Source organism: Arvicola amphibius, chromosome 10, assembly GCF_903992535.2.
Source record: "Arvicola amphibius chromosome 10, mArvAmp1.2, whole genome shotgun sequence".
Taxonomy (NCBI): domain Eukaryota; kingdom Metazoa; phylum Chordata; class Mammalia; order Rodentia; family Cricetidae; genus Arvicola; species Arvicola amphibius.
In genome coordinates, this window is record NC_052056.1 from 63,426,582 (window position 1) to 63,441,474 (window position 14,893).

Here is a 14,893-nt window from a genome sequence, read left to right on the forward strand (position 1 = left end):
TGTGCTGCATATGATCCTGTCAACATAGCAGAAACAGAAACGATAGTGTTGTGTGAGGATACGGAGCCGGTAGCATCAGGCGTCCCTGCCTTGATGCTGATGTGATTGCGACATGAGGATGTTTCCCACTTTAGGACAGCCCGAATGGGGGTCTCTGGCTTCCCCACAGAGTTAAGGATGGAGCCCCCACCGGCCAGCACCAGACAAGGTTACTCTGTGTAGCCCTGGCTGTCCTAAAACCAGGCTGGCCTCGAATTCAGAGATCCTCCTGCCTTTGCATCCTGAGTGCTGGGATTAAAGGTCTGCGCTGCCATGCCGGGCGGTGGTGGCGCACACCTTTAATCCCAGCACTCAGGAGGCAGAGGCAGGCGGATCTCTGAGTTCGAGGCCAGCCTGGTCTACAAGAGCTAGTTCCAGGACAGGCTCTAGAAACTACAGGGAAACCCTGTCTCAAAAAACAAACAAAAAAAAAAAAACAAAAACAACAACAACAAAAAAAAAAACCAAAAACAAAAGGTCTGCGCTGCCACCACCACCACTCAAGTGCTTTGTGATTAAGTGTCAAAATACGGAACTGGAGGAGACACGGAGACCCTAGGGACATCTCATTTCGTCTTAACAGTGGTCATCACTGTGGATATGTTGTAATTCCAGCATCCGGGGAGGCTGAAGCAGGAGGTATTTGAGTTGGAGGCCCACATGGAGGCTACACAGTGAGCTCCAGGCTAGTCTGAGTCACTAGGCAAAATCCTGCCTCAAAAGGAATTCAACAGTGAGGTGGCAATCGTGCTGTGCTTTAAACGAACTTACCGAAGCCAGAAAAGACACTTTGAAAATATTCTAATGGTTTGCTTTAAAAAGAAAAACATTCGTTTACCTAATTGTGTGGCACTGCGGCTGGATGGGAGCGGCACGTTCCCAAATTAACCCCTCCCTGGCTGGTCTAGGGAGGCTGGGTGGCGCAAAGCTTGCTCTTGGCAGCTTCAGCAGAGAGAGGAGGAAGAGGAGGCGATCTGGGACCCCTCGGTCCCCTACCCACCTTTCGGTATTGCACCTTTTGAACCAGTGACCTCGCGTCTCGGAGTTCCCCCACCACCACCACCACCACGAGCGCTTGGCAGCGCCAGAGTATTGTCGGGCTTGTCAACCGGGGTGACCGCGCTAAGGGACCGGGTGCTGGCGGTGTTCTCCTTTGTGCGGCGGCTGCGCGCGGCTCCACCGCTAGGGGGCGGCCTGCGCCCCGCAGACCCCGACAATAGGCTAGGCTGGGGAGCCGCGCGGTCCCGGAACTTTCCCGGGGTCGGCGGGACGTTCAGACGGGCCATGGAGGAGGGGGCTGGTGCCGCGTCCCCGCTCTGGAACTGGGACTACCTGGACCGCTGCTTCGCCCACCGCCGTGTCTGCATCTCCTTCAGCCTGTGGATCTGCGCCGCCTGCTGCTGGATCGCCGCCCACGCGCTGTAATGGGGCTGGGACCCGCGCGAGGGGTGGCGGGCCACCCGCGGGGGAGATTGGGCGCCACTCGCCTCGGCTCCTCTAGGACACCTAGGAGCAGGGGCGCGAAGGGGGCTGTTCAGGAGGCAGCTCAAGTCCGGGGTCAGATCTGACATTGTTCTATAGACTGAAGTGCGGTGCCTTCTGAATTCCGAGCACGGGGAAGCTGGGCTGTGAGCCGGCGGCAGGAGGCTGGGTGGTGCAGTGGCTGCGGCTTGGATTGGCTTCTGTTGTCAGCTTTTCCCTGATGGCCGGCGGGGGGCGAGGGCAAGGTGTGAGCCTTTAGACCTCCTGTGAATAATGAGGATATGCCTCATAGAATGGATGCGAGTATTAAATGAGGTACGGTAGGCGAAGGACTTAGTAAGTGCTCATTAAACTCCATTACCGCTCTGAATCTGCAGCCCACCCTAGGGACTCTAGTAAGCCTCTCGATGTTTTCTAGTTTTAATTTACCCAAAGCTGGAAAGAGGCGTGGCCATCTGACTCCGTCCACAGTTTTTGCTTTTGTCTGCCTTGAAGTGGTTTGGCCAGGTAGTCCCTGTCCCTTGGGTTCTGAGAGTGAAGCCAGCCTGCCTCTTGCACGGAAATCCAGAGGTAGTTTCCAGGATGGTGCCACCCAAGTATACCCAGGCAGAAGGGAGAGGGTGTGTCATCCTTCTATCCCCACTTCTGTCACCAGCTCACCTTAGCGCTCAGGTGACTACCGCTCAGACTTTCCATGGTGGTTCATGGAGTCTGCAGCCCCACCACCTAGTGGTTGGAGTCCAGGAAAGACACTCCGGGTTTGAATGCATTTCTTCACTCTGTCTGCCCCAGTCCCTAAGGCAGGTTCTGTTAGCGCCCTTTAGGATGAAGAGCCTGCTTACTGAGGGGACAATAGTCCTGCCTGTCACACAGGCAGGCTTCAGAGATTGAGCTTGCTGAGTCAGAGAGCGCAAAGCAAGAGGATGCTGCAGGTACCATCTCCTTTGTCATGACACTGTCTCCTTTGTTCCTCAGCCACCCTGTGCCGCTGACTCGGTTAGGCAAGCTTGCCCCTGGAATCAGGGCTTCCAGAGGTTAAGCAATGTGCCGAGAATGCCTGACTGTACTAGCTTGAGAACAATCTTCTAACTTTCACCTTGCTTTGGCTAGACACGGCCCTCTGTTCTCAGGAGTCTGCCACTCCTGAACCCCTCTCCATCTGTCTGTCTGCAGAGAAAGGGTCTTCGGTGGTGTGGTGTGTGGGCTAGGTTAAGGTCAGTGTAGGCGTCCTGACCCCTGAGAGCTTGGCGGGCATGCCTGAGAGCAGGGCAAAGGCCCTAGTATGAAGCCAGAGGCCTGCCGTCTGTTCACATCAGCGCCCTAGGCTACACCTTCTCCTCTGTCCAATGCAAAGGTTGAAATAAAGTGTTGCTAATTTGAGTCTAAACCTCTTACTTGACTCTTCACTCCTAGGTCGTGGGTTGGTGTTAATAGCTCAGAGCTTGGATATATAGCTCGTAATAACACTCTGAGCTTCAGGCTTGGGGCTGAAGACCCAGAAATGTTTAGAGGTTTGGGTAACAGCCTTCCTTCTGTAACTATGTTCCTTGGGACCAATGCCCAGACCCTAATCAATTTAGTAAACACCAACCACCCTGTCTGAGTGAATGAAGCCAGAGCTGCTCCCAGTCCATTTCTCTATTAAATAAATAAATAAATATAAACAAAATAAAAACCAGCAGGGAGACATCTGAACCTCCGTGTGGTGGAGATGGCATTGATGATCTTGCCAGAGAAGTTTTGGCCTCTGCTAGTCTGCCGTGCCCTCTGTATGGCCCAGGTGTGAGGAAGGTGGGGGGAGGGCTAAAGGGAGAAAAGCCAGCCATTTGGAGAGCTAGGGCGAGGGGCCCAGAGCACCGTGCTGCCACTCCGTTTTGTTTGCCCAGCCTTATGAATATGCACAAATTGCTCAGCTGGCAGAGCCTGCCACCCACTGCACAGATGGACTAAATAGATTTCACTCGAACTTCAAATAAGCAAATTGCCTTTTAAATTTAGGCAATTGTCGTTACAGTTAGCTGTGACGTGTGTGTGTGTGTGTGTGTGTGTGTGTGTGTGTGTGTATTGGGGGGTGACTTTTAGAATCTGTTTCCCTTTCAGGAAATAAAACCCAACAGCTAGCTTGTGGGGGGGGGGGGGGTCCAGTCTGTTGACCCAGCCTGATTTGGAGGAGTCCCATATCTTTTCTTAAAGATAAGACCTACTGTGTAGTACAAGCTGGCCTCAAGCTCGAAACCCCCTGCCTCTGCTTCCCAAGTGCCAGGACCACAGGTCCTGAGGCTTGAAAGAATCTGAGCTACATGCCCCTTGCCCAGCTGGTCTCCCGCTTTTGTAGAAGAGGACAGCATCTCTACCATGAGAGCTCCAGTTTCCCGGCATGGCCTCGTGGTTCTCCTTCTGGTCTTTTCTTCCCCACCTGTAGACTGAATCCAAACATGTGATACCCCGGGGCATGGGGGGAGCTGGTGCTTTATAGAACAGAGGTCATAGCTGACTTTTCTATGTCCTCTCTGGTCTCGCCTTCAAATCATAACCCCCGTGTTCTGTTCACACCCCTCTCTCCCAGGATTCTCTACCTGAGATGCACAAAAAAATGTGGCCGGGACCAGTCAACACTGTGTGCTGCCTTCTGCCTCCTGACCAGTCTGTGTGACACGGTGGGGGCCATTCTGGCCAGACAGCTCACGATCCAGGTACGTCCAGCGCAAGCGTGGCTTCTGTTTCTCTGTCACAGCCATACAGGCCTCTGTCTTTCCCCTCAGCCTACAGAGCAGTTTCCTCTCAGAACCCGTGCCTTGTCTTCTGTTTTCTCAAGCCCCCCTTCTCTTTCTTTCTCTGTGTGGGTAGCGGGGTCGCACACACATGTGCATGCGTGTGTGTATCCACACAGCTCATCATCACCTCCCTCAAGCACCTCAAGCATTTGTTCAAAATCACCTTCTAAAGCAAAGCTTCCTGGGGCTGCAGCGATGTCTCCGTGAATAAGAACACACAATGCTCTTCCAGAGGACTGGAGTTTGGTCCCCAGTACCTGTCCCAGGTAATTTATACCCTTGTGAGCTCCAGCTCCAGGGGATCCCATGGCTCCTAGTGTGCCTGTATACATGTGGAATGCACACATACACGCACACACACACACATAAAACATAAAGTCAAAGAAGCCCTCCCCTGTTTAAAATTGCGGCACATCTCTCCCACAAGTGCTCCGAACTCCCTTCTCCTTTTGTGCCTTCTCAACTTGCATGTCTTAGTTAGCTTCCAGTTGCTGCAACAAAAGGCCATGACCCAGGCCATATATGAAAGAAAGCACTTAATGGGGCTTATGGTTTTAGAGGCTGTAGGGTTTCACGATAGCACTGCAGAGGCATGGTGGCAGGAACAGCTGAGAGCTCACATCTTGATCTTCAAGTAGAAGACAGAGACACTGGGAAGATCATCAGTCTTTGAAACCGCCCCCCCCCCCCGTGACACACATGACACACCTCCTCTAACAAGGCCACACCTCCTAATCCTTCCCAAACAGTTCCACCAACTGGGGACCAGGGATCCGAAGACAGGAGTCTGTGGAGGTCACTCTCATTCCAGCCAACACAATGAGCTACAGTCACTAGAACAGGGACTTGCTCACTGCTGTATTGTCACTGTACACAGCAGATGCTCAACCAATTGTCATTACCACTACTCTTGGCAGGGCTGAGACCCGGCAACGGCAGCCGAGTCCTTCCCCAGGCAGTGATGTAGGATTTGGCACAGGGAAAAGCAGTTTCTAGTTTCCCCAAAGTGTAGGACCTCGGATAAAGGCTTCTAGCCCTAAACATATATCCCAAGGAATATTTTTTTGAGCCCCACTGCAAGGAACTCAGGATTTGATCTTTGTGGCCACCCAGGGAGGGATAAAGAAGGGTAACCTAGTGGTCAAGACACTTGCTTCGAGGTTTGAGCTGCTGAGGACAGTGCCATGCAAGCTTTGGACCAGATTCCCTTTCCCATTGGCTTGTGGGATAGAATGAGGTTCTGCTTATGTCCAAAGGGGATGGATGGCTGGAGTTTGTTAAATATTTAACTGCATCTTGGTGCTAAGTTTCCCTTGTGTGTTAATTCATATAGTCCTGAAACTGCCCAATGATATGGTTCCTGAAATCACTCATCTGCTACAGATGTGGAAACTGAGGCACAGAGAAGCTTCTGTACTGCCACCCTTTAATGCATACCAGGGCAGGATTCCAAAGCCACAATGTACACTTTATCCACTGGTGATGCTCTTGTCTCTGGTACTGTTGACTTTCTCTAAGTCCCGGTCCAAATACTTGCCATGAATTGTCTCCAGAAATCTACGTGGAGGTCACTGAGGGAGGCCTGGTTGTACACCGATTTTACAGACGGGGAAACTGAGCCTCAGAAAGTTTCCATGTCTGGTATATAGCTTCACAGCAAAAGCTACCCATGCCACAGACATGCCGCAGTGTAACCCACGTGGTGGAGGGGATCCCAGGGTGGTCGTGCTATGGTGTCTGCAGGATGACTCTGGATTGCCCAGACTCCATCTCCATTTGCTTCCAGGTGTTCACGGGAGCCTACCTAGCAGTTGTCGACTTCGGGAACTTTATGTCCATCCTCTTCCCAGTCTGTGGATCCAAATCCAAGTCGAAGTCTGGTGAGTGTGCACACACAGCCATCCCATCTGCCTACATTCTTCTGTTTGTCCATTCGCTCAGTACCTGTTCCTTACCACACCCTGAGCCAGACAGAGGAATGAGGCCCCTGACCTCAGCCAAGTGAGAAAGATGGGACCCTAAACAGTCTCTGTAGCTGGCGCCTAGGGCACAGACTCATGGGAAAGCAGGTGACACCAGGACTGGTGACAGGCACAGGCAAGCAGACCACAATGGGCCAAGGCCAGGAGCAGTGATGGTGGTTTCAGGGGATGGTGTTCACACATGGCTGACCAAGCCAAGCCACACAGTTCTGGAAATAGATGGCAGAAACAGGCATGGATCTCTTCAGCTAGAGCAGGGCTGGAGGGACCTACCTAGATGTGGTGAACAGCCCTGAGTGTGTAGGACTGAGGTTTCTGAGAAGAGAGTAGTGATCTTAGACTCTTGTACAAAGGCAGGATGGTTACATTGGTGGGTCAACCAAGCCCATGTAGCTCAGAAGAAAAATGTTCTTTAAAAAGCCCAGAAGAGTGTGTGTTGCATGTTCCATGGATGTCCTCTCATTGGAGGAGGTGGCTTGACACACAGTCTCTTACTGACCTGTGTCAGTGACAGAGTGGTTGGGACGTGGTCACTGGGATGCTGTTCTAGGAGATGTGCAACTGTCTGCATGGATACCAGCATTCAAAGATTCCTTCTGAGGAAGACAAGCAGTAGGCACTGTGGGTGGAGGCAGTTTCTGGCAGAGAACTTGACCCCAGAGCTTTGAAGAGGGTCACGATCTGCCATAGCAAGACACAGGAGCAGAGGCAGAGTCTACCCCAGCTCCTCCCACACCAGCCATCTGGTGAATTCTATGGTCCAGGAGCATCATGATGGGTGACAGGGTTCTGGTGCTTCCTGCAGGTCGGAGCAGCAGAGAGAGGAAGAGAAGAAGGCATCTGAGAGCCAGTGTGTTTGCCCTGGCTCTGCCTCTGTGCCTGGGTCCAGGCTGGGCCATCTGGGCTGCTGTGCCCAAAGCTTCAGCCCTAGTCCGAGGGCCACAGCGGAGGCTGCTGGGAAGCCTGCTACAGGTAAGGCTGAGCATAGGAAGATGGGGTGGTACAGGTCACTTCCCTCCTTGTGCATCTACTTGGTGCCCCAGGAGAGGGTGAGGGCTCTTGCCATTGGAAGGAGGGACCTTCTAAAAGCAGAAGATATCATATTAGGTTTGTTACTACTTGGGGCATAAATACAGTCTCTACACATCCATTCTTGCAGGAAAACCCGGAAGTCTTTGGCTACCTGTTGGGAGGCATCGCTGCCTTTGGCTCCTGGGCATCCCGGATCCCACCATTCTCCAATATCGTGAGTCTGGGTTTCTGGGTCATGTGACCAGTCTCGGGGCATTGGGAGATCCTGGGGGGTGTGATTCCCTATGTGGGGCACACTTGTGTTTATGTTTTTCTGAGGAAGTAGAGTATGACGGCAGTGGTGTGTGTGTGTGTGTGTGTGTGTGTGTGTGTGTGTGTGTGCGCGCGTGCGCTTGTGCACATGTGTCCATGTGCATAGGTGTGTGTCTGAAGGGCCATGGCTGAACAGTGGCATCCTGGGACCTATAGAAACCTTCCAAGAAGTCTGAGTTGCTTCTCCCTACTTCCTGTAGCTAAGGAAAGTAGAGCAGGAAAAGGTCTCGGGGTGGGACAGATTAGAATATCACAAGAGCACAAGGAAGGCATGTAAGTTCAACACAGCATTCCAAACATCTGTGGGAAGATTTACAGGCCAGGCCTGTGGAGGTCAAATGGGATTTGTCTTTGGGGAGCTCTCAGTCCTGTGGAGTCTCAGATGGGACAGTGAGGGGTCTCCCTGCTCTCCAAATAGAGGAAACAGTTTGGTTTGGGGAACAGGCGAAGGCCCCTGTGCTGACTGAGTGCGGGTAGAAACCATTACAGTTTAGTGGTTCGCAAAGGCAAGGGGGGGCCGGCGGAGGCAGACACTGAAAAACGGCTGTCTGTCCATGGCAGAGGGCACGGAAAAGCCGCCACACAGGGCAGTGCCTGAGTGAGCTTTGGGAATGGTATAGAAGGCACCCTGCCAGGTTTTCTCTGTGGAAGATCCTGCTATCGTGTTCCTGCCTCCGTGGCAGGACCAGCGTGGGCCCTGACACCCGAAAGTGAAACGGTCCTGTCGTTTGGCCTGACAAGAGCCACTTTGCCGGGAGTGCCATGCTTTAGTCAAGAAGAGCAGGGTGTGGGAGGCAGGCGGATTGGAACTGTGTGCATAAAGAGTCCAGCTGTGCTTCGAGGCCTTGGAATCCGGGAGTTCTGGCTACAGAGCTTCCCAGACTGACCACAGTCACCTGTGGGAGAGTCTCCAGGAAGGGGGTGGGCCATCACACGGTAGGGAGACCTTCCAGGGAACAAGGGCAGTATCATGACTAGCTGTTCTAGTTCCCTAGGACCCACAGCGGGGGGTGGGGGGGAGCGGGTCAGGCTGGGGACCTCACAAACCCTTAAGGGCTCTGAGAAACACCCAGGGTGTTGTGGGAAGGAACCATACAAAAGGGCGTCATTACCCTTAGGCTGTGGGGCCAGAGACCAGGCCCACCCTCACACCCGGGGACTCCACAGATGGGTGCTTGGCTGGGCCTCTCTATTACTGGCCTTCCGCAGATGGCAGCCAGAAGAGAAGCTGGGAAGAGAACTGGCTGAGATACAGCCCGTGTGCCCTCCTGGAAGTTTCTGTTTGTCTGTGCGGTGCTGAGCTTTTGACCCAGGACCTCACATGTTCTAGGCAATCACTCTACCACTGAGCTACATCCCAGCTCATCTGAGCATTCTTTGGGGGATTTAAAACAAAAATGAGAGAAAAGTCAGCCAAAATACACCTTTCTCCTGAAGTTTGTTCCATTCCTTAGCCAACACCTAAATAGTTCTAAATACCGCCACCTAACAAGGAAATCAACATAGATATAAACTTTAATATATGTGTGGTTTAGTATGTAGTTTTTTGCATGCATGTATAAATTTATATGTAAAGTGACTTTTTAAGTGTTTATTTATCCGGGGGTTGGAGGTTTGGCACGTGTGTACCATGGCTTAGGTGTCATGAGCACAGAACAGCTTGCTGGAGTCACTTTTTTCTTCCTACAATGTGGGTTCCAGGGATTCAACCTAAGTTGTCAGCAGCAGGTGTCTTTACCTGCTGAGCCACTGGCTCTAAAGCAACTGTATACCTACAGAGACTCCTTCCATAAATGCCGCATATGTCTCTTTTTTTGTGAGCCAATATCTCCAATGTTTGTTCTCTCAGAATGTCCCCTTGGCTTCACAACTTTCAGGATGTCATCTCTCATTCCCTTGATCCCCCTGTTTGGTGTGGTTCCCCAGGGGACAAGCTGGGCCGTGGCTCTGTTATAACTCGGGCTCCCTCATTTTCCTCAGCCAGCAGCCTTCCCACGTTCCCTCCCACTGGCAGGAGCTAAGCGGTGAAATGGGAGGGTCGCTGGTCTGCCCCCAGGAGCACTCCGAATGTATAAAGTCTTGCATCCCTCCATGTCTGAGGGACTTGCCTGGTGTGACGCGGTCCAGAAGAGAACCAGTGCCCCATAGGGTGGAAACAGTAAGGAAGGTTTCCAGGGTTAAGATGAAGCCAGATTCTGAGGAATGGGTAGGAGTTTGTCAGGCAAAGGCAGCACCTTGCAGAGTAGCTAGATGCTAACAGGTGGAGCGCCCTTTGTGAGCGGCCGCTCATAGAGGGCTCGCCATCTGCCGTCAAGAGCTGGGGTCTCAGGATCCAGTGTCCTCCTGCACAGTCCCTCTTCTCTCTGCAGTGTCGGGGGAAGTCATTCTCCTACATTCACCTGTGGACTCGGTTCCTGTCAGCTCTGGCTGGCCTCCTCTACGCCTCGGCCATCGTGGCCCATGACCGGCACCCTGAGTACCTCCTCCAGGCCACACCCTGGTTCCTGATTTCCCTGGGCCGAGCTGCGCTGGACCTTGCTGTATCCACCCAGGCTCATGGCTATGGAGGCTGGATTGCCTGCCGCCAGCGGCCTTGTCCTACCTCCCACCTGCCATGCCCTCTTTCGGTCTTGCTGGGTAGCATGCTGGCTTAGCAGTCCAGTGAGTGATTTGTTACCTGAAACAGGCAGACACCACTGCAGTGACCTTGACATTCAAGAGCTCTCCCAGTTCAAGGACAATCCTCTCTTGCCCAGAGCCCTCCAAAATAGCACGGGAAGCAGGAAAGCTCTGAGTCTTGGAGGTCAAAGGCCACAGCTCCAGGCTCAGTTCTGCTTCTTCCCCAGCATCTCTCCAGGGATCCTGCCCTCTCGGAGAAGGAGACTGTTTCTCCTCTTCTGTCAGGCCCTTCTGAGGGGTCCTGTGGACTGGCCTGCTGCACGGGCTCATTCTGCTTTCTGTGCCTTTCTCTTCTGCGACTGCAGATATCAGAGGTGACAAATGCCACCTTCGGTTGGTGGCTGCTGAGCCAAATCAGCTCCTGGGGCCCCAGGGGCGCTGCTTGATGTGCTGTCACCCAGGTGACCTTGCGTGAGTGTTTTCAAGGGCAAGGGAAGCTGAGTTGGTGGCTGAAGGAGGCCGTTGGAGGTGCTGACAGCTTCTGAATGGGATCCTACTGTGGTGGCAGTGGGAGAGTGTAAATTATTCAGAAGTCCAAGATCAAAGCAGGCCACTCCTAAACAGCCCTTGTCCCTTCTGACTAGTGACCTCCAGAATTCTTTAGCTGCAGCTTTATATTGTTTTTCCTTTATGAGACAAGTTCTTGGTTCGTAGCTAAGGCTAGCCTTGAATTCAGATTCTCCTGCTTCAGCCTTGGAAGTGCTGCGACAGGCAGGTGTCGCCACATCTGGCATTGCCTCCAGCGGCTGCCTGTCTGTTTTCAGCAGCTGTTTGTCTTCAGCTGCTGTCTACGGTCTGCCTTATTTCCCGTATCTCTGCATGTCTTCCCTCCTTTTTTTTTTTTCGAGACAGGGTTTCTCTGTAGCTTTGGAGCCTGTCCTGGAGCTAGCTCTTGTAGACCAGGCTGGTCTCGAACTCACAGAGATCCGCCTGCCTCTGCCTCCCAAGAGCTAGGATTAAAGGAGTGCTCCACCAACACCCGGCATGTCTTCCCTTCTAAGGACTCCAGGCATCTTTGTAAGCCCACTTTGGCTCTCCCCTTAAATAAGCCTATGTTTTCATGTAGACCGCATGTGTCTTCCCCCACCACGTGTGCTATCACTGTAAGGCATGCCCCAAGGAAAGATGTTTTCCGAATGTTTCTGTGTCACAAGCCTTCAGCAGGGAACTAAAAGAGAAAAACTGATCAGGCTCTGACTTCAAGATGTGCTCTGACTGCCTGGGACAGGATGGTTTCGGGGAGGGACCAGGGCAGGCTGCTGGGGGCAGCAGGGTGTGACATTCTCCACTTCCACTTCAGTCTACCTTAACTTCCGCATCTCAGATCATCTTTCTGTCCTGTGTGATCAAGAGCAAGATGAGGCGAGCCTTCGGGTTTGCTGCTGAAGCCAGAGAGGGCCCCGACACACAAGCCCTTTTGACGTGCGCAGAGAAGGAAGAAAATCAGGAGGCCGGGATCGAAGACAAGGTCTCTCTGGGTAGAAATGGTTTGCTGGCTGGGTGCACAGAGACGAGAAGTACTGGGAACCTGGGAGCAGGGACCATCCACCAGTCCTGGAACTAGCTCTTGTAGACCAGGCTGGCTTCAAACTCACAGAGATCTGCCTGCCTCTGCCTCCTGAGTGCTGGGATTAAAGGCATGCGCCACCACCGCCCAGCTCCATACTAGGTCTTTTAAAAAGCTACTTTTTATGTTCAAAGCTCACACGATCCTGAATTCAATGGGATCCTTCATTTTCCCAGGTCCAAGATTCTTTTAGGTTCTTTTTCTGCTTTGTTTTTGTTCCACAAGGCATTCTTGCAACTGTGTAGCTGGATAATCAAATAGTCACTTGCGTTATTCCACATACTGCCTAAGTCAGTGTCTTGATTTTATAACAGGGTGGGCTTTCCCACTCTTCCCCCATAAAATCGCCTTCCCACTTTCCCATGTGTCTTTGACGTCATCGTCACCTCCTGACAATCCTGGAGCATGGCGAATGTTTGTTCCCACCTTTGCACATCTGTGTGGTGCTGTTTCTGGAAAACTGGTCCAGGACACAAGGACTCATTTGTATTTGAGGCCACTGCAGTTTAACTGTCCCTGCTTGGAGGCTGGTTTTGCTAAATGCTCATCTGTGGAGGTGTTGCTTGTGATGATGCCCAACATTTATAGCTCTAATCTACCACGAGTGAGAATCGATATGTCTGAGGCACGTGTTTGTCTCCTTAGTGTTACGGTGTTGAGGCTGACCAGGGCCTTCTGCCCGTTACACAGACTCTGCACTGCACCCCAGCCTCCTGTCTCTTTCTGCTTGATTCAGTCTGGTGACTCTAACTGAGGCAATCTGTCCTCATCAAAAGACCCATTGTGGAAGCTTGTGTGAAGATAAGCAGCTCCCCTTTACTAATTTGGGGGGACTAAAGTGGTGTCATGTAAATGGAGGTTTCTCTCCCACCCACCAATTCCTGAATAACCACTCAGAGGCTTACAAACTGGCCTTTTTTAGCTCAGGCTTATTACTAGATAACTCTTACATTTAACCCATTTCTATTGATCTGTGTATCACCACATGCCCCATAGCTTACCGGTGATGCTCTGACATGTTGTTCCTTGGGCAACTCCAGGACTTCTCCCTAACCCCACCTTCTTTTTTCCTATATCTCTGCTTAGATTTCCTGCCTGGCTCTATTCTGCCTGGCTATTGGTCAAAATCAGCTTCTTTATTAACCAATGGTAATAAGACATATTCACAGCATGCAGAAGGGCATCCTACATCAGTCTCACCTGCTGCCAGGCTCCTTAGCACTTTGGGTCCCTTTTACAGATCACAGACATGAAGGAGGCTGGGATTCCTTTACCAAAAGGACTAGGAAATGGGGAAAGAGGGGGTGAGCGAAAAATTTAAAAACTGCTCCCCTGAACATTCTAGACTCAACAGTGTAGCGTGAGCTGACAAAATAGAAGGGGCTGGTATGCATATAACAAAGAGCAAGGGGGTGTTTGGGCTCTGAGTTTGCAGGAGAGCCCAGGGGCACTTATTTCCTTCACTCTGGCAACTGTGCTAAAGTTGTCCCTCTCCAGGGAGCTCACAGTACAGAGGTCTGTGACTCCGAGCAGACATGGAGAAACCTTGGGCATCTACCATGGTCCTTGTAGGTATATTCAATGTTTGGACATTGTCACCCATTGTTGTCATTCACAGAGTTCACGCCTGACAGCCGGGCGGTGGGGGCACACGCCTTTAATCCCAGCACTTGGGAGGCAGAGATAAGCAGATCTCTGTGAGTTCGAGGCCAGCCTGGTCTACAAGAGCTAGTTCCTGTTTCAAAAAAACAAGAAAAAAAATTCACGTCTGAGAATCACACAATCAAGTTACAAAAAAAAAAAAAAGCAAAAATAAATCTAACAATGTTTAAAGTAAGGCCATGATCTTGAGTCGAACTACATTCATTCATTCATAGCTGTGTGGCTGGCGAGCACACCTGCTGATAGTAAAAGTTCTCAAAGTGTGGGCTCTGGACCAGATGTCCCTACTCTAAACCCAAGGTGCCCTCTAGCAAGCTTTCCCAAGGTCACATCAAGTCAGAACCACTGCTTTGAATCAGACTGAACTCAGTACCTGCTGTGGTAGCTCCTAGATTCTCACCACACAAAAATCTCCAGGAAGCCGCTTTTTTTTTTTTTTTTTTTTCTGAGACAGGTTTTCACTGTGCATATGCTGGCCTAGAACCTGCTATGTGGATCAGGCTGGCCTCGAACTCACAGAGATTCACCTACCCCTGCCTCCTGAGTTCAGAATCAAAGGCTTGCACCACCGAGTCTGGCCCTTTTGAATAAAATGAGAGCATCATTTTAGAAAGTGCCTCCTGGCTTTACAGTTTCTCTTTGTTACCTCTCTGTTTCTGTTTCCAAGAACTCAGATTGGGTGCCTCTCACCAGCCTGTCACACTGCAAGCCACTGGGGACAATGACAGCCATCAGTCGCTACATGGAGCTGACCATTGAGCCTGTGCAGCAGGTGAGTGGTGCTGAGTATCCAGGTGGAGCGGAGAGAGCAGCCCTGGAGGGCTTCCTGGGGGAGGGGCACTTCAGCTGCAGGGATGCATCTAGAGTTCTCCAGAGTTGCAGAGGAGGGGAGCCCACGGGAGGAAAAGTCATTTTCCCTCTTCTCTCTCGGGCACCACGGCTGAGGACTGGAAATCGAACAGATGAAAGAGAAACAAACCTATTCGTTACCTCTACACGGGTGTTTACAAAGGAAAATGTGGCTCAAGGAAGTCTCCAGGTGGCTGAGGCTTCTAACCGTCTCAAGCTCAGGAAAAAGGCCCAGGGCCTAGAGTTGTGGGGTCATCAGGCGAGTTAGGAAAGGAGAGGGAGGGGAGTGTGGAACTTGGGGCTGTCTTCTTGTGTGGTGAGAGTCTCAGGTGGCAGACGGCAGCTGTGCCTGGAAGTAGCTTACCTGGGGGTGGGGAGCGGGAACAGGTGTTTCCTTTACAAACATGAATGGCTATACAGGAAGGAAAATGTACAGCCGGCCTCTTCTGAAGATTGCAGTTTTTATTTACTTAAATGGTTTTTCATTGTATCTATCCATCACAGATGGCTCCTTA

General features: G+C 51.7%; 1 protein-coding gene across 3 annotated transcripts in view; it reads left to right on the forward strand.

Annotated features, from left to right (window-relative positions):
* Positions 1-1,323: 1,323 nt before the first annotated feature.
* Tmem44 (transmembrane protein 44) overlaps positions 1,324-14,893 on the forward strand; it is a 29,458-nt gene continuing 15,888 nt past the window's right edge. For all 3 annotated transcript variants that reach the window (XM_038345937.1, XM_038345938.1, XM_038345936.1), the window contains exons 1-8: positions 1,324-1,460; positions 4,088-4,214; positions 6,082-6,175; positions 7,083-7,249; positions 7,437-7,523; positions 9,991-10,161; positions 11,625-11,768; positions 14,197-14,301. In XM_038345937.1, the coding sequence (XP_038201865.1) occupies positions 1,324-1,460; positions 4,088-4,214; positions 6,082-6,175; positions 7,083-7,249; positions 7,437-7,523; positions 9,991-10,161; positions 11,625-11,768; positions 14,197-14,301 (1,032 nt within the window). The remainder of the gene's footprint in view (positions 1,461-4,087; positions 4,215-6,081; positions 6,176-7,082; positions 7,250-7,436; positions 7,524-9,990; positions 10,162-11,624; positions 11,769-14,196; positions 14,302-14,893) is intronic.